This window comes from Ochotona princeps, chromosome 2 (genome assembly GCF_030435755.1).
Source record: "Ochotona princeps isolate mOchPri1 chromosome 2, mOchPri1.hap1, whole genome shotgun sequence".
Classification (NCBI taxonomy): Eukaryota; Metazoa; Chordata; class Mammalia; order Lagomorpha; family Ochotonidae; genus Ochotona; species Ochotona princeps.
Genome location: NC_080833.1, coordinates 62,977,339 through 62,996,670, shown reverse-complemented (window position 1 = coordinate 62,996,670; position 19,332 = coordinate 62,977,339). Strand labels below are relative to the sequence as shown.

Below are 19,332 nucleotides of genomic sequence, written 5' to 3'. Positions count from 1 at the left end.
ATGCTATAAACTGCTAAAGACTAAAATTAAAATAGACATGAGACAGCTGAATAGCAATCTAAGCCATTTTAAGGTGTATAGAACACGGCTGAATATAAACCAAAATTGAAATGTCTATGAAGAAGTCACAGGTTGTGGTTGAGAACCTGCATTTTCCTATTAACATATTGGTTAATCAATACCATGTCAATTAATGCCACAATGTTGTAAATGGTTGTAAATATTATGTTGGGTTTTTTACCTGATTGGGATGATACTCTGCCGGCTCTACCTGCAGATCAGAGATGGTCTCACCAAGAAACCATTGAACTTACCAGGACAATAAGATGCTGGACTTTATGCTTGGTAAATACCTCCAATGAAAGAATGTCAACTGAATTTGAACTATGGAAATGCAACAAGGTGGAGCAATCCGCCGTGGGAGGAGGGTGTGGGGAGGGGCGGGGGGAATCCCAGTGCATAAAAAATGTATCACATAATGCAATGTAATTAATTTTAAAAAATGAAATGCAATAAAAATATGTTTAAAAAAAAAAGATGTTCTCTTGACAGAGAAAAGGAATAGCACCTACCAAAACCAAAGGCAAATGGGAAGAACATCCCAGTAAAATGACAACAGAAGACTAAACCAATGAACAACCCATTCCTAAAACGACATTACCAAAGTGCCATCCATACATATTAACCTTGAATGTAAATGTCTTAAGCTCAATCAAACATCATAAATTAGTAGACTGGATTAAAAAACAAAACCCATCTGTTTATTGTCTAGAAGAGACACACTTCACCAACAAAAATCAGCAGAAACTATATCGCATGGGTTTTGTTGTTTTCTGTTGGTTTTATCTCTTCAAAACAATTTCTTCTGATTAAATCATTCAATGACTCCTAGATCATACAGTAGCATCATTTTCTGCAAGAAGGTTCTTGATTTTCATTTATTCAGCTACACGTTAGTCATTCAGTAGCATGTTATTTAACTTCATAGTGTTGTTAATTTCCTTTTTCTCCCTGATGTTGATTTTGTTTTGTGGTTTTTCATTTAAGGGGATGTACAGTAGCTGTGTAATGGAGACTGTCATATCTAGTAACATGTCATTTAACTTCAGGGCATTGTAAATTTCTATTTTTCTTTCTATTGTTGATTTTGTATCATGACTTTTCATTTGAGGGGATGTACAGTAGCTGTGAAATGGAGACTAACATCCAGATGTGAGGACACAATGTAGTATGCATTTCTACTTCCAGACAAAGGTGGACTTACAATGAAACTGTTCACTATATCTTGACGATAGGATTCTGGACTCTCTGCCATTGTCCATGCCCGCAATGATGGACATATGACTGAGTATGAAGAACTATATGTTAGTAATGATATAGAGGAACTGAAGGGGGGAGGGATCGGGGAGGGGATAAGGGAATATGAAAATGTATTATAAAATAATAACAATAATGATAAAATGTATTAAAAAAAGAGAAGATGCAGCAGCAAGAAAAGGAAGCACAGAAGTTAAATGGCAACAGGGAAACTGCCACCACTTATGAGATCAATAAAAACACAAGTTGGAGGCAGACAAGGTATATGTCCATGAGAAAGCAGGAGAGAAGCTTGCAGGAGATTCTCTTAGAGGGCAGAGAAACAATAAGCAGGGACACCGCCAATGACTGGAAGACAGCAGATTGAGAAAGTGAGAGCAGACCGCAGCAGCCAGAGATCAACAGGCACTGCCATTGTCTCTAGGTCACTGTGGGGAAGGAGCACGTTTCTTTCTCCCATTTCCCTTGCAAAGTGCCTGGACCAGAAAGGAGAAGAAGCCATTCTGAAGAGGGCCCAGAGCTACCAGGAGAGGCTGCCATATTAAGATCACCAAAGGTCACAACGGCTATATAGGCTGCAACGTGTGCCTGTCTCTGCTTGGACACATGTGATTAGGCGCTTCTGTCTAAGGATAAACCTGTGGTACCCATTAACTTTGAATCTGGACCAGTGGCCTGGAAGGGGGTTATGTACACATTTGGGACTGTGAGGCACACACACACATGGCCACCCTTCTATAGGCTCCAAGACAACAATTGCCCAAGGTGGAACACTTCAAAGATAGCTGGTGATTAAAATGCCTCTGCTCCCTCTGTGGTCAGGACAGAATAACAGCAAAATGGATTCTCAACATTCTATGACTGTAATAGTCTTGCACAAAGAGATTGTGGGAATTCTGTGACTGCACAATAGGGCATAGTGTGTACCTGGGTCTTTGGAAACACAAAGAAATGCATAAATTTTTTGTGTGGCCTATGTGCTGATATTGGTGGGAGTTACAGACACCATGGGCAAATTCCAGACATTGATCACCTTGAAAGAAAGGAGGGGAAACTGTGAGTATGCCTACCCTATGCTGCCAAAAGTGGCAACATGTCCAACCTAGATTGTCACCCTGAACTCTCAGGCCACAGACTAGCACTGAACACAGTAAGCTGGCCACACCCAGGCTACACCTCTTTATATCTGCCAAAGGCAGTTTGTAAAAAATAACAGCATGATTTAAATAGAGAAGAACAGAAACACACTGTGTCTGGAATCTTGATCTCACAAAGACAGCTGGTGCCAAGACTGAGGTTAAACTTTGCAGGAAATGATCTGTGAGTGGACAAGGGTCCATAGTAGGGCAATGATCCCAGGCCACAAGACTGTGCTTTAGGATATACATGAGACAGTCACATGCTGACTGCTGTACTTGGGTCACACTGTTGCTTCCTGATCACCAAGCATTGGCTGGTGAACATCAATATGACACATAGTTATCAATGCTTGTGCCACATCAATTCCTATAATTAGACTCCCCAAGCAATTCAATGAAAGATTGGGGCAGCAAGCCTTCTAGGTAGACCTCCTTCCTCAGAGAAGGGGGCTTGACTCTGGCTGCCAGCTTTCGTAGTCATTATTTTGTGTGTCTCCTTTCTTATTTTCTCAATTGTACATCACCCCTTCTCCAACCCTGGTCATGCCATGTTGGTCACGGTAATATCTACTGAAGGAAAAGTCACCCCCAAAAAAACACTGAGGCATACTTCCAAGATAAAAACTATCCAAGGAAAAAAATAAGCAAGTGCTTACAGAAATACATAAAAAATAAATGTAGATATACAAGAAACAAGAACAAGGAAGATATTTTGACTACCCCAAAAGGAACCTAACAATTTTCCAATATTACAATCTTAAGACAAAGAGATTGGTTAAATGGCTGAACGTGAAACGGGGAAATGATTACAGGATTACTCAAAAGCACAGAGAAACAAATTATCAAATTAAAATCCATACATAATATAGCTGAAAAAGTTTGTAAAGAGATCAAAACTTTGAAGATAAATCAAACTAAAACATTAGTAATGAAGTGATAGCTACCCATCAAATAAAAACAAACAAACAGTATAGATTGGAACAAGCCATAAGCCTATGGACAGATTTCTTCAAGATGTTAAACTTGACAGAGTATCCGATGTGAGTGAATATACTAGCAGGATAATTACATAACTGATAGAGCTATTGAAAAATGCTGAAAGAAGAAATAATTCAAATGTCCATCAACTGACAAAACTGCTAATGGCAGGAGAACTCCTTACTGAGTTCTTACAATATAGCATTACAAGATCATGAAGATAATTTCTTAAAAACTTGATTACCGCTTTAGGTAATTCGGCCTACACTTCAAGCCAACTTCTTTTTTTTTTTTTTTTTTTTTAAAAGATTTTATTATTATTGGAGAGGAGGAGAGACAGAAAGCAAGATCTTCCATCCAATGATTCACTCCCCAAGTGAGCCGCAACGGGCCAATGCGCGCCTATCAGAAGCCGGGAACCTGGAACCTCTTCCGGGTCTCCCACACGGGTGCAGGGTCCCAATGCTTTGGGCCCTCCTCGACTGCTTTCCCAGGCCACAAGCAGGGAGCTGGATGGGAAGTAGAGCTGCCGGGATTAGAACTGGTGCCCATATGGGATCCCGGGGCGTTCAAGGCGAGGACTTTGGCCGCTAGGCCACACCGCTGGGCCCCAAGCCAACTTCTACAACAAATACTCAAATCTATAATTTATCAACACCTAATATTTTGAAAGTCAAAATATAGAGTATTCCACTTACAATCGAATTCTGTTTCAGAAGCCAACAACTTCTCAGAGCAATGAGGACCATGAGGGGCCATAGCCATTGGCACTGTTGGAAAATCTTTGATTCATGAGATAGATTCATTAAATGACACTAGAAAGGATTTCTGAACCTAGAATAGAATATCTATGCACCTAATCAGCAGAAAGTACTTACAAAAGATGTGATGAATCTGCATCCCTCAGTAACCCTCAAAATTAAGGGTTGGACATTTATGAGGCAGTGATGAAATGAAATAAGTAGATAACTAGCTTAAGTTGGAGTCCACATTTCCACTGCCCTATGTACTCCTTTCTGTCAATCAAAGGATCCATTCCCCAGGATGAACTTCCCCTCACTTGAGACTTGGAGGTGACATCATGTAACCATTCTCCTTTCCAGGCTCATAATAATCCTGAGATAGGGCCCAGTGTGGTAGCCTAGTGGCTAAAGTCCTTGCCTTGTATGTGCCAGGATTCCATATGGGCACTGCCTGCTTCTTGCCTGGGAAAGAGCCTGTACCAATGTGGAAGACCCGGAAGAAGTTCCTAGCTCCTGGCTTTGGATCAACTCAGCTCCAGCCAATCCAGCCAGTTAGGGAGTGAATCAGTGGATGGAAGTTCTTTCCATCTGTCTTTACTTCTCTCTGTAAATCAGCATTTCCAAATAAAAAAAAGTTACATCTTAAAAAAAAAAAATCCTGAAAATATGGAGAAGTGCTCTCTCTCTCTCTCTCTTCTCACAGACATAAGATGGGAGGTTTTTACTATCTGTAAATCACAAATTCAAACGAGAATATGTTGGCATAACAGGTCATCCATCCAGTTCTGTAAATCCAGAGTCGTAAGACCAGTCTACATCAAAGACTAACCCGAAATTCTCTAGCAGCTCAGCTCTGCAAGACTTGCACTGGCTCCCTACTTAGGACCTGGAAAACCAGCTGTAAATGGCAGAAGTTCCTGGGTACCTGACACCCATAGAGGAGACCACAGACGAAGCTCCTGGCTCCTGACTTCAACCTGGCCATCTACAGAGTGAACTAGTGGATGAAAGATATCTCTCCTTCTTTATATATATTACTTTGACTTTCAAATAAATAAATACATCATTCTTTAAAATGTGCTACATTTATAATAGAATATCATTTGGCAATATAAGAATGACGTATTATTTGCTATAATGTTCAGCTTGAAAAAATTATGTTAAATGATAAAAAGCAAGTCACACAAGATTATCTATAATTTCATTTATATGAAATGTCCCAGGCCCGGCGGCGTGGCCTAGCGGCTAAAGTCCTCGCCTTGAAAGCCCTGGGATCCCATATGGGCGCCAGTTCTAATCCCGGTAGCTCCACTTCCCATCCAGCTCCCTGCTTGTGGCCTGGGTAAGCAGTTGAGGATGGCCCAATGCATTGGGACCCTGCACCCGCGTGGGAGACCCAGAAAAGGTTCCAGGTTCCCGGCTTCGGATCGGCGCGCATTGGCCCGTTGCGGCTCACTTGGGGAGTGAATCATTGGATGGAAGATCTTCCTCTCTGTCTCTCCTCCTCTGTGTATATCTGGCTGTAATAAAAAAAATGAATAAATCTTAAAAAAAAAAAATGTCCCAAATAGGCAAATCTACAGAAAGAGAGTGAATTGGTAATTCTTAAGTAGTGGGGAGAAGGAGGTTAAGAAGAATGGGAAGGAACTGATAATGGATGCAAGAGTGCTCTTTATTCCAAAACTGATGATGCCAATGACTGTGCAATTCTGTGAGTATACAGAAAACAATAACAATTTGTGCTGTAATGGATGAATCTTATGTAATTATATCTCAGTGAGTTGTTCCTCTGAAAACAAAATATGGTGAGATATAAATAAAACATATGGCAACAATAGCATAATGATAGGGAAGGGCAAAATGAAAAGTGTATCTTGAAAAATTATTACATCATATGCAAAGTGGTAAAATACTACTTGAAAGTGGACTAAATTCAGCTGAAGATATATTCTATAAACCCTAAAGCACACATTAGGATAATAAAAGATTAAATTGTATCTAATAAAACAACATACAAAATGAACTGGAATCATTAGAACCATGTAATGCAAGAGCAGGCAGAAAAATGAAGAAAGGGAAAAATAGATACAAACAATTAAAAATCACTAATATGACCGATTCATATAAAACTTCGTCAATAACCTATTAAATTTAAATTCAATACCTCAATATCAGATGTTATCTGATTAGATACAAAAAATATGGTACCTTTAAGAAATCTGCTTTAAATATAAGGATATGAGTAATTCAAAGGCAAAATGTTGTGCTTGCTTCGGCAGCACATATACAAAGGCAAAATGTTGATAAATATATACTATGGTAATATTAATAAAAAGAAAGCTGGAGTGGCAACACTAATACTACACAAAGCAAAATTCAGAACAAAAAATGTAACTAAAAATATAGATGGTCATTTCATATAGAGTTCTAATTCATCAAGAGGAAATCATAATATCAAGATTTTTATATTCCCATTGCATTCTCTTCTCCCTCAGATAAAGGAAGAAGAAAATGTGCAAACAATGTTCTTGCCCACCTTCCCTGATCCTTAACTCTTCCTACCCTGATCAACTATGTAAACATCATCAAAATTTTTTTTAAAAATTAAAATGTATAAACCTAATAACAGCTTCAAAATACACTAGATAAAATCTAATAGAACTTAATGGAAAAATGAAGAAGCCTACATGTATAGCTGACAATTATCTCCCAATAGATGATTGAACAAATAAACTACCTGCCCCTTGAAAAAGAAAATAAAAGGACATAGAAGTTTTACAACACACTACAAATGATTCATCTTGAACTGAAGAGGAACAAAATATCATTATATTCTTAGGATCTCTCTCCAAGTCTCTGTGTCTCACTTCTTCTTTCTATAATGCTGACTTTCAAACAAAAATAAATAAAATTGAGCCTTGTAAGTACCAGGATACCATATGGCCTCCGAATTATGACCTGGCTGCTCTAGGTCCCATCCAGCTCCATCCTTATGGCCTGGGAAAGCATTAGAAGATGATCCAAAGCCTTGAGACCCTGCACCCGCATGGGAGACCCAGAAGAAGCTCCTGGCTCCTGGCTTTGGATCAGCTCAGCTCCAGCCATTGTAACCATTTGGGGAATGAATCATCAAATGGAAGATCTTTCTCTGTCTCTCCTTCTCTCTGTAAATCTGGTCTGCCTTCCAATAAAAATAAATAAATCTAATAAATAAATAAACAAATTTTAATGGTTTCATACAACACAGTATCAAAAAGGAAAAGGATCACACTAAATGCACAACTGGTAGCAGGTACATCCACAGCCTATTATGATGATAAATCCTTCCAGCATCAATTAAACTCAAATTTTTAAAAAGAAAAATTGCCAATATTACACAGGAAATAGTACATCGCTGCAAATTTTACAGACAAAAATGAGAAATAAGAAAATATCAACAATATCATACCTCTAGAAAGTTGGCAAGCACAGGATTACAATTGATAGGATAATATTTGTATGAAAACAACTGAATGTGCACAATTCATATAGCTAAATGGATATCATTTGTATGAGAACAGTTGAGTGGACAGCATGTGAATGAGAACACTTGGTGGAATATACAAAACCAAAGAGTTCCAAACAAGGGTATAGAAACAATCGATGGGTTCGCTGATAAGCTCAATACCTCCTCCCTTATCCTATATGACCCTCGTCTATAAAGTCTGATGCCACTCATAAACTTTGGCTTTCAACCATCAGTCAGACTCCATGTGTGATTTATTATCAGCTCTGTGCACCAAGTCCATTGCTGCCGGACAGCAACAAAAAACTTAGTGGAATGGCAAATCACTTGTTTTTTCTTTTTCGTCTTTTTTTTTTTTTTTAAGAATTATATACTTATTTAAAAGGCTGAATTATAGCAACAAAAACAAAGACCCTCCATCTGGTCGTTCACTATCCAAATAGCCAAAATAACTGGAGCTGGGTTGCTTGCAGCTAGCAGCCACTGGGTCTCCCATGTAGACAACAGAAACCTGAACACGTGGCCCATCTCCCACTGCTTTTCCAATCTAGCAACTGGATCAGAGGTGTGGGGCAGCCAGGACTTGAACCAACACTCATATGGGATGATGGCACAGCATTAAGTAGTTTAATGGTATTGGCCCTGAAAAAATAATCTGAACAACACAAATTATCAAAGTTCACTCAAGAAAAACACATAATCTGAATAATCCATAAATAAAGCAACATATATATTTAACATATTTAATAGTTAAAACTTGCCTACAAAGAAAAGTCCAGCTTCTGGTGGTTTCATTTGTAAATTCTACCAAACACTTAAGGAAAAGATAATGCCAGTAGCCTATAAACTAGCAATGGAGCTAACATTGTGGTGTAGCATGTAAGTCACTGTCTGCAGTGACAGAATTCCATACAGGTTCCAGTTTGATTTCTGACTGCTCCACATCCAAGTCAGTTCCCTGCTTATGTACCTGAAAAGCAGCAAAAGATGGTCCAAGTGACTCAGTGACAGATCTGGGTAGAGTCTAATCTCCTGACTTCAGCCTGGTCTATCTGAGCCACTTTGGCCACTTAGAAAAAAAAAAACTAGCAAATGGAAAATCTTCCTTTCTCTGCATTTCTTCTTTGTAACTATGTTTTTAAAATAAGAAACACATCCAGGCCCAGCACGGTGGTCTAGCAGCTAAAAGTCCTTGCCTTGAACATTCCGGAATCCCATATGGGCGCCAGTTCTAATCCCGGCAGCACCTCTTCCCATCCAGTTCCCTGCTTGTGGCCTGGGAAAGCAGTTGAGGATGACCCAAAGTCTTGGGACCCTGTACCTGCATGGGAGACCTGGAAGAGCTCCCGGCTCCTGGCTTTGGATCAGTGCAACTCCAGCCATTGAGATCACTTAGGAGTGAACCAGAGGACAGAGATCTTCCTCTCTCTCCTTCTCTCTATATATATGACTTTGCAATAAAAATAAATAAATCTTTAAAAAAAAAAAAAAAGAAGTACATTGGAAGTACACGGGTAGAAGGAATGGGAGCAGGGACCTGTGAGAGCAGAATTCCAGTGGTGATGGTGTGGATGGTCCTTCATGATGAAAGATTTGGGGGCATTCCTCTCTCCTCTGTGTAGTTGATAGTTTGGGTGGTGAAGAGATGACCGACAGTGTGAAAACCTTCCTGCAGGACCTAGCCAGGGGTATCAAAGATTTCATCTGGGGTATCTGCACCATCTCAAAGCTAGATGCTCGAATCCAGCAAAAGAGAGAGGAACCAGGTCGAAGAAGGGCAAGCAGTGTCCTGGCACAGAGAGCCCAGAGTGTAGAACGGGGAAGCAGGAGAGTGAGCCACGGATCGTAAGCAGAATATTCCAGTGCTGTGCTTGGAATGGCAGAGTGTTTTGGTTCAGTCTCCTCTTGTTTTATCGAGTGTTTATCCTAGTGCTTCAGTCAGTAACAGCTCACATCATTGGTGATCCATCATTGCATGGAGATGTTTGGTCGTGGTTGGAATTCTTCCTCACGTCGATTTTCAGTGCTCTTTGGCTGCTCCCCCTGTTCATGCTCAGCAAAGTTGTGAATGTCATTTGGTTTCAGGAAATAGCTGATTTGGCATTTAAGGTATCAGGGAGGAACCTCACCCCTTCCCTAGCGTGAGCAAAATCATGGCTGATATGCTCTTCAACCTTTTGCTGCAGGCCCTTTTCCTCATCCAGGGGATGTTTGTGAGTCTCTTTCCCATTCATCTTGTTGACCAGCTGGTTAGCCTCCTGCATATGTCCCTTCTCTACTCCCTGTACTGCTTTGAGTATCATTGGTTCAATAAAGCAATTCAAATGCACCAGCGGTTGTCAAACATAGAAAGGAACTGGCCTTCCTACTTTGGGTTTGGCTTACCCTTGGCTTTTCTCACAGCAATGCAGTCCTCATACATCATCAGTGGATGCCTCTTTTCCAGCCTGTTCCCTTTATTCATTATCAGCGCTAATGAAGCAAAGACCCCTGGAAAGCGTATCTTTTGCAGTTGTGCCTCTTCTACCTGGTGGTCTTCTTAAGCAACAGACTCTTCCACAAGACAGTCTACCTGCAGTCTGCGTTGAGCAGCTCCACCTCTGCAGAGAAGTTCCCTTCACCACATGCATCTCCTGCCAAATTGAAGGCTGCTGCAGGCCACTGAGTCACCTGCCATCAGAGGGGCTGGGCGGGATTGGAAGGAGGCTGTGGCAGCTTTCTCTAATCTCTGACACCACTACGCCTCACCTTGCCCTACAGCCCTCAACTGGGGAAAGCAGGACCCGCTCTGCCAAGGGACCTCTGCAGATTCCCTTCTCTGAGGAATTGGAATTTTTGCCTTTGGTGCACGTAAAGTAGCATCTTCTTGACACCAGAATGGACTTTTAACACCTCCATGAGTCTGAAAAGACCACAGGTTTTCTGCAGCTATTTTCTAGCATTTTGCCAGCCGCTGTGCCTGGACTGGTTTGACTCCTTTGTTTTCTCCCTGTGCCATGGTCCCTCCCACCTCTCCTTCCTACCTTCTGCCACCCTTGGATGAATGGGTTTTATAATTGCAGCTGTTGTGTTTTGTGGATTTGCTATTTTTGCTGTTTTTCTGTGAAGCACATTCATCAGATGTGGGGAGTAAAGGAGAGTCTCAGCTGCTCCTGGGCACTCCCCATACAGCCATCACTGTTTTGTTTCTTATAACTCAGGTTAGGTTTTGATCTCTCTTGCTCCACTGCAAACACACACACACACACACACACAAGCCTGAAGAGATGGGACAGGAGGAGGGAAAACTCTACAGGCAGCACTGTTGGGTTTTGAGGAGGGGTTTTCTTTCTTCCCCTTGAAGGGGATGTAATTCTATTCACTGGTACATTTAAGGCTCCCCAAGCGTGGGGAGGTGCCAGCTCAGGACAAGTGCCACTACAACAGAGATTGCTCAGAGAACCTGAACTTTGCATCTGTGGAGGGTGGAAATTTACTGTTAGCACTGCCGGTCTGTCTGCTATTTCAGAGAAGTATTGGGTGCTGCGCGTGGGAACTGAAGGCATAAACTTCTTAAACCCATGAAACCTGTGATTGGCTGGTGTTTTCCTGTTATTTTAGGAGAAATGTGTGTGGGGGAATGGGGCAGATGTCAAAATACTTGTACAATTTAAAAACAAGTCACAATTAAATGTGAGCTGGTTTCCAAGTAAAAAAAAAGGACATCCATTTTTAGCAAGAAAGAAAACTCAAGAAAGGGAATGCTTTCTTTATACAATTTATACATAAGTACTGTTCAAATTTGAAAAATACTCAGAGAATATTTCAATTATGAAAGCTAAACTTATTTAAAGATTATTTAAACTTATTTAAAGATCAGCTTAATGATCATTTTTAACTCTGAACACAAAGTTATTTAGTTATTAGGCAATTTGTCAAAAACTTTATATAACTAAGAAATTTTACTCAAACACACAGGAAAGAAGTTTCCATTTAAAAAGCATAAAAATATTCCATATTTCAATAATACTTTCCCCAAAGAACATTTATATAGTTTGTGATTTTTATATTACATCAAAGCATAGCATAAAATACATAATAATGTAACAAATAATGCATGCATAAACATACCGTGTCTTGTTTTGGAATTTGTACTAAAACAGAAAGAAGCTGCTCAGTATCAAGAAATCTTGAGATAACTGAAATAAATAAATAAAGGTAAATGTGAATATTTAAACTTCACAGTGCACTAATCATCATAAAAGTAAAGAAAGGCTTGTTCAATAACAAGAAATATTCAGTTGTATCAAGTTAGTTGTAATCTAAATATGAGAAGAACACTTACCTGTTAAAATTAATAAGCCTGTTAGTGATTGTGTTAGTTTGTGCCAAGAACTCATGTGTCAATGGTATATTAAGAAAGTGCTTTAATAGTGAGTTGAGGTAGGCCATGCAAGTCTAGGCTGCTGCACTCACCAGCACACGTAAGACCCGGTTCAGGGTCGGAGGCAGGACCAGTAGGGGGCAGCAAGGACTCCCCTGCTGAGCCACTACTCCCACTGGTGAGTGTGAGAACTGCGACTGGGGCAGACCAGTTCAGGCAGGGCTACAACAGTCATTGGCCTGCATGTGAGGTGGCTTAGGGGAATAGCCAAGCTGGGCTAAGTAACCATATCTACTGGTGCATGCATGAGCCAGAGTAAGTACAGGCTGGTCGGGTTTTGCTGCAGCATCAGCTAGCAAGAGCTGGGAATGGGGGCAAGTCCTGTCAAGCTAGATCATAGAACCACCTGGCAATTACAAGATCCGAGGCTGGGAGCAGGCCTAGTAGGGTAACTGTGAGCATTCCTCTGATGGGCTGCAGCTTCCACCAGTGACCATGAGAACCAGGGCTGGGGATGGACCTGCCTGGACTGGCGGTAGCACCTGCTAGCATTAAGTGTGGCCTGGATAGTAGGACTGGTTGGGCTGAGTTAGGCTGAAGCGTCCATTGGTATGAAGGAAAGCCAAATAGGATGCTGGACAGACCAAACCAGTCTACATACTGACAGGAACCAGGGCTGGGAGCAGGCCTGATGGGGATTACTGGGACTCACTCTGACCGAGCTGCAAGTTCCACTGGTGTACATGAGGGCCAAGTGTGTGGTAGGCAGGGTTGGGCTGGGTCAGAGCATCCATTGGTTGTGTAAGAGATAGGGCTGGAGACAAAACTGACCCAGCAACTAAAACCACCAGTGTGTGTCTAGGCTGATGTAGGTGATGGACTGAGCCAGACCTGTAATGGCTGGCACACACAGGAATCAGGTCTGGGGTCCCCTCGGATGGGTTTCTTTGGGGATCCCTGAAACTGAACCGCTGGACTCAGAACTCCAACCATGGGGAGAATTGTGGGATCTATGGTCTACTGTGGAGCTTACAAATTAGAACTGGGCCTCCTCAGTTACTGAAGATGGTGAAGTGGACAGCATGTCCAAATGCACTTGGGGGAAATGACAAACAGTTCATTGAGGCCTGCAGAGGACATCTTGTACCATGGAGGGCAGGAAAAAATGACAACTTTCCCAGCCAAGCATTGGCAGCAAGTATTTGGGTGAGTGGAGACTCTAAAGTGGACTATGTCAGCCAATGGACCTTGGAAGGCCTTCCTCATCCTTGAGGCAATTAAACAAACAGCATTTCAAAACTTATCAAAACCATGTGATGAGCAGTACCCTCAGAGCATGCTCCACATTGGGGAACTTGGAATGACATTGGGTGGTCATTCCCCATTCCCAGGTACTGATGAGGTTAGAATGCTGGATGCTGTTTCTCACCTTCTCTCCACCCTTACCTCCATCCCAGAAACAGGAAGAAAAAGAAAGTTAGAAACAATGGTCTCATCCACTTTCCCCTAGTCCTCTATCCTTCCCACACTAATCAGTGGTTCGCTTGAACGCGCATCCTTTTCAACTCTGTAAACATCATCAAAACTAAAATTAAAAAAAAAAAGTTAAAAAAAAGAAGAAGAAAGTTCCTCCAAGAGAAACTACTAATGAAGAGGATAAGGAAAGAAAACTAAGCAGAGGATAACTTTAGGTAAAACCTATCAAAGGAAACTTGAACTGATTCTGAAAAGAAATTCTTGAATTTAAATTATGATGTCATTATTGCCATATTAATATTTGATCTAAACTTTTAAAGTCTCACACCATTCAAGGACCACCAGGGACATTTGTATTCGCTTGAGAGCAAAGAACTCTTGCTGCCCAAGGGTGGGCCTCCAAAAAGAGCCAGCCAGTATTAGCCAAAGCACACAGGGCACAGAAAGACAAAGAAAGTTATAACAGGGACTCAAAAGGATCCGGACAGAGAACCAACAATACCTTCTACATTTTGTGTAATTTACACAATATTTCCTTCTTTGAGTATTACTCTGGAGGAAAAGAATTACAAGGTGTTTTAAACTCTTTCTCTCTCTCTCTCTCTCTCTCTCTCTCTCTCTCTCTCAGACACACACATACACATAGAGAAAGAAAGGAAAAGCATCCAGCTTCCACAAAACCAAAACATAAAATATATCTCTGAAATTATTTCCTTCAGGATTCAGAAAAGAATTCTGGAAAATAGTTATTATATAAGAACATAGGAATTTATACTCCCAGAGTCTATGGGCCTATGGAACTGTATTATAAATTTTTTAGAACATAAAAAATTAAAAAGCTAGCCACAGTAAAGGTAGATATAGATATAGATATAGATATAGATATAGATATAGATATAGATATAGATATAGATAACTCAGCTTCCAGCAACATTGAGAAAAGTAATCCAACCATATTTTTGAAATAACTGGGATAGGCTTTGTGGTACAACACGTCAAGTCACTACCTGGGACATATGCTTCTCATATCACACTATTTTTCTAAATGTGACCTACTCTATTTCCAGTCTAGTTTACTGGGAGGTGATTATTGTGACCCATGTACTTATTCCCACCACCTACACTGGAGAATACGATAGAGTTCCTGACTACTGGCTTCAGCTTGTCCTCATCTCAGCTACTGTGATGAGTGAATCAGCAGATGGAAGACTAACCTCTGTATCTTTCTCTGTCACTCTCCTTTTCAAATAAATATATCATCCAAAAAAAGTATGGTATCTACTATATATCTTAAATGTTATCTTCAATCATGTATACCCTTTACAAAATATTTGTCATTAATCCTGTTATGTGATGCTACTATATACATCCCTGCCTTTAAAAAGTGTGTGTTTCACATATTAATGTATTTGTTTATTTACATATGCATGTGTATCATGTATATACAGTGTGCTTATATACGATACTAGTACAGCATATGTTAAAATTGCTATATTTCTTTTTTTATTATTATTATTAATTACATTGCATTATGTGACACAGTTTTATAGGCACTGGGATTCCTCCCACCCCTCCCCTAACCCTCCCCCAATGGTGGATTCCTCCACCTTGTTGCATTACCACAGTTCAAGTTCAGTTGAGATTCTTTCATTGCAAGCATATACCAAGCATAGAGTCCAGCATCTTATAAAATTGCTATATTAATGTATGTTCAATGAATTCTTTATACTTTTTGTACTGAGGTATTTTATAAAAAGACAAAAAGTAAAATAATTTGTATTTACAAAGTGATGACATTCACTCACCTGACTGAAGTCCAAAAAATAGTTCCTCGTCTTGAAGCAGCTCTTGAACACAGTCTAATCTCATGTTAATGGTTTCAACATCAACTAGGGGTTCCAGTATATTCGAACGCAGTCTTCTACATCCCCCAGGAGTCTTAGTATAATTTAACACACCAAAGAGAGTGTGATTATTCCTTTGAAAACACAAATTACAAAGTTTCACTAAGTACACAAAGGAAAACCAAGAAAATCACATTTTAACTTTGTACCTAAACAATCATATAACCTATCGTAGTTATTCCCAAACTTTACTACACAGGAAAATTAGATAGAGATTCTAATTCAGTGGGTTTGGGATGAGGGATAAGAATTACATCTTAAACTAGTTCCAAAGCATATATATTAGTCAACAAACCATAGTTTGACGAACAAGAAGTAACAATATCACTTTCCTGTTAATTAATGCCTTATTTTCACATCAGTTATTATATTGAGACTAATATAAAGTTTTCTTGCCTATGACATTCTGTAAATAACACAACCTTTGGGGGAAAGGACTTACACATTGACAAAAAATGGGTTTTCATATAGTCACGCTGTTGTAATTTATGGAGCTAGAGAAGTACTACAGAGAATTTGATCATTTCTAAGTGATTTCTATGGGAAAAAAATGACTTATGAAGAACTTATTTCATTGCACTACTTACTGGACCACTGTAATTGTGAAAAAGCTAATTTGGGGCAAGGGTTTGGTGCAGCCATTAAAATGCATCTCCTATCATGGTGCACTGGATTCAAGTCTTGACTCCACTTCGAATTCTAGCTTACTGCTGATGAACACCCAAGGAGGCAGCAGGTTCTAGATCAATTACTTGGGCCTCTGCCGCCAATGTGAGTCAGATTCCATTCCCAGCTCTTGGCTTTGAAATGGGTTAATACAAGCGGTTGTAAGTATCTGGGAAGTAAGCAACCGATGAAGGTCTCTGTCTCAGCCTGTCTCTTGCTTTCTGCCCTTCAAATACATAAAAAGCAAATATATTCAAAACATTTTTACAGCAAGTTCATTTCAATATTTAACAAGCACATACTGAGTAGTTATTCAAAACCCTATGCTGAGGGCCCGGCGGCGTGGCCTAGCGGCTAAAGTCCTCGCCTTGAAAGCCCCAGGATCCCATATGGGCGCCGGTTCTGGTCCCAGCAGCTCCACTTCCCATCCAGCTCCCTGCTTGTGGCCTGGGAAGGCAGTCCAGGACGGTCCAATGCTTTGGGACACTGCACCCGCGTGGCAGACCCAGAAGAGGTTCCTGGCTCCTGGCATCGGATCGGCGCGCACTGGCCCATTGCGGCTCACGTGGGGAGTGAATCGTTGGACGGAAGATCTTCGTCTCTGTCTCTCCTCTCTGTATATCTGACTTTGTAATACAAATAAATCTTTAAAAAAAAAATTCTAATACTGCCTAATACTCCCCCCATTAAAAAAAAAAACCCCTATGCTGAGCTCTGAACATAAAAGACAGACTGCTTTCTATCTTCAGAGACCTTACATTTAATTGATACAATAATTTGTATCAATTTACTGACCATAACTGAAAACAAGACAAAGACTAAAAAGGAAAAGAAAATAAGCAAATATTACCATATAAAGAAAGACTATGCCCAGTGTCCCTGATGAACATAGACATAAAAAATTCTCAACAAAATGCTCACCAACAGAATCCAACAATGTATCAGACATACCATTCACCCAGACCAGGTGGATTTATTCCTGGCATTCAGGGATGGTTTAATAGATGCAAATCAAGAACTATGATACACCACATCAACAAAATGAAGAATAAAAACCATATGATTGAGTGTTCGGTTGTGGGGTTAGGGCAAAAGGAGCCCCCTGCAGTGTGACGGCTGTGGGGGGTGCCCCAGCCAACCGGACCCAATGCTGGAGACTCAGGCCAAAGTCACTGCCACTAGGCAATGACCAAGTTCTAGGTTTGGGCAGCAAATGCACCCAATAAGGATACCAGGCCCTACCTGCTGGCCTCCCGGCAGCAAGTTCTGCGGTTTTTAGGAGATGTAACTGCTGCCCAGGGACATTCATGGATAAGGCCAATATGAGTGTTGGTGAGGGATGAATTCTGGGTGATTCCCAGCAACCAGGTCACGGAATTTTCTGGCAAGCGTTACTTCTGAGACCTGGTGGTTTGGAGGGGAAAGTCCATAAGATCTATTTGGGTCAGACTGACTCACCACCCAACATGGGAATCCTGAGATGGGCTGTTAGCATACAGCATCTCTGACTGCCACACACCAGTCTACACAAAAGCTACGAGTGGGGGCTAGGTACCAGTACCTGACTGAGTGGTGGAACAGGGAATGAGTCACACTTGGCAGGGTCATGACACTAACCAGCACGTGAGAGAACCAGGTCTGTGGGTAGAATCTGTGGGGATGAGTGGGCCCAACCCTGTGGAAATACAAGTCCCACTGGTTAACTCGCGAGCTGGGGTGGTGATGGGCTGAGCTAGGTGTGACCATGGAACCTGCCATCACTTACGGTTAAAGAAACCGACAACAGTCTGTGTAGGTCAAAGCAGCAGCACCAGAATGTGCATCCTAAAATAGGATGTGGGGTGGGCCAAGCTGCAACTGGAACGGGAAGACCAGGCAGAGCTGAGGAGACATCAACTCACAAGGAAGAACAGAAATCAAGATAGAACATAGTACATGCCAAGCTAGGCTCTTACACTGACTGGTCTGCAGGAGCCAGGGATACTAGGACACAGCATTGAAGGCAAAGGCCAAGACAGGTGAGGGGCTAAGCCAAGCTAGGTCAGAGCAACCACTGGCACACTTTTAAATCTAGGGCTGGGAATAAACTCGGTTGGGGAGCTAAGAGGACACCCTGGCTGGGTTGGGGTTCTCACTGGTGAGTGTGGGGGCCAGAAAGAGGACTCTGTTCTGGTCTAGATATGGCTGCAGTCTCCCTTGGCACTAGTGTGGGCTGGGACTGGCACACTGAACTGGGATAGAATCCAGCACCATCTGGGGCTCTGGAGAACCTGGGTAGGTGTAGAACGGACTAGGCTAGGTCTCTGCCCCTACTGAGCCATGTGTGAGCAATGTCTGGGTATGGACGAGCCTTGGCTGGGCTGAAACATCCAACAGCAAGAACCAGAATGGACTGAAAGCCAGCAAGGAAAGGCCACTGTTCCTGCTGGGACAGGAGGTGGACTAAGTAGGGCTGGCCCCTGGACCCACCAGTATGTACAAGATCTGGCATAGGGAGAGGTTCTGTTGGAGAAACCTGGGCAACTCCTCTGTCAGGACACAGTCCCGGCAGGCATGTGAAAGAACCACAATAGGGAGCAGCCCAGACCAGGCCAGGGAAATGAATACACCAGTCTACATTAGACACAGGTTGGGAGCAGACCAGAGTGAACCAGTTCATATCACGTTCTGGCGAATCCACGCACCAGAGTGGGGCCAGGTTTGGTCCCAACACTAACCAATGCACATTACGGAATGTCAAGGTGAGGTGAGAATACCAGATGTGGCCGCAGTGCCCAAACAGTACATGTGAGAACCAGGGAGGGAGGGGAGCAAGGCTGGCAGGGGTAATGTAAGCTCCTCTGCTGGACAACCACTCCCACAGGAGAGTGTGAGTTGGGATGGGGCAGACCAGACCAGGCAGGGCTACAACACCTGTGGGCCTCAGGTGAGCTAACTCAGAGAAAAGCTAGGCTCGCCTGACTGTTCCAACTGGCACAAGCAAAAATTAGAGTGGGTGAGAGTTCACTGGGCATTGCTGCAGCATCAGGTGGCAGAGGCTGGCAATGGGGGCTAATTCTGTCAAGCTAAACTCCAGAACCACCTGGAGAGTGCATAATCTGGGAGTGGGAGTGGCCTAGTAGGGAAATGGTGGGCACCTCTCTCTAGGGTAACCACTCCACTGGACAGCATGAAAAACAGGACTGAGGCAGCAGTGGCTAGACAGAAAGGCACCCACCAGCATGTGTGTGGGTTGGACAGT

At 41.8% G+C, this 19,332-nt stretch overlaps 1 protein-coding gene and 1 pseudogene across 1 annotated transcript in view; one reads left to right on the top strand and one right to left on the bottom strand.

Moving 5' to 3' along the window:
- Positions 1–19,332, bottom strand: part of MSH4 (mutS homolog 4) — a 102,022-nt gene that overhangs the window by 57,070 nt on the left and 25,620 nt on the right. The window contains exons 7-8 of the mRNA XM_058658193.1: positions 15,327–15,499; positions 11,793–11,860 (exon numbers count right to left, since the gene is read on the bottom strand). Of these exons, the coding sequence (XP_058514176.1) occupies positions 11,793–11,860; positions 15,327–15,499 (241 nt within the window). The remainder of the gene's footprint in view (positions 1–11,792; positions 11,861–15,326; positions 15,500–19,332) is intronic.
- Positions 9,262–11,248, top strand: LOC101516142 (etoposide-induced protein 2.4 homolog; annotated as a pseudogene).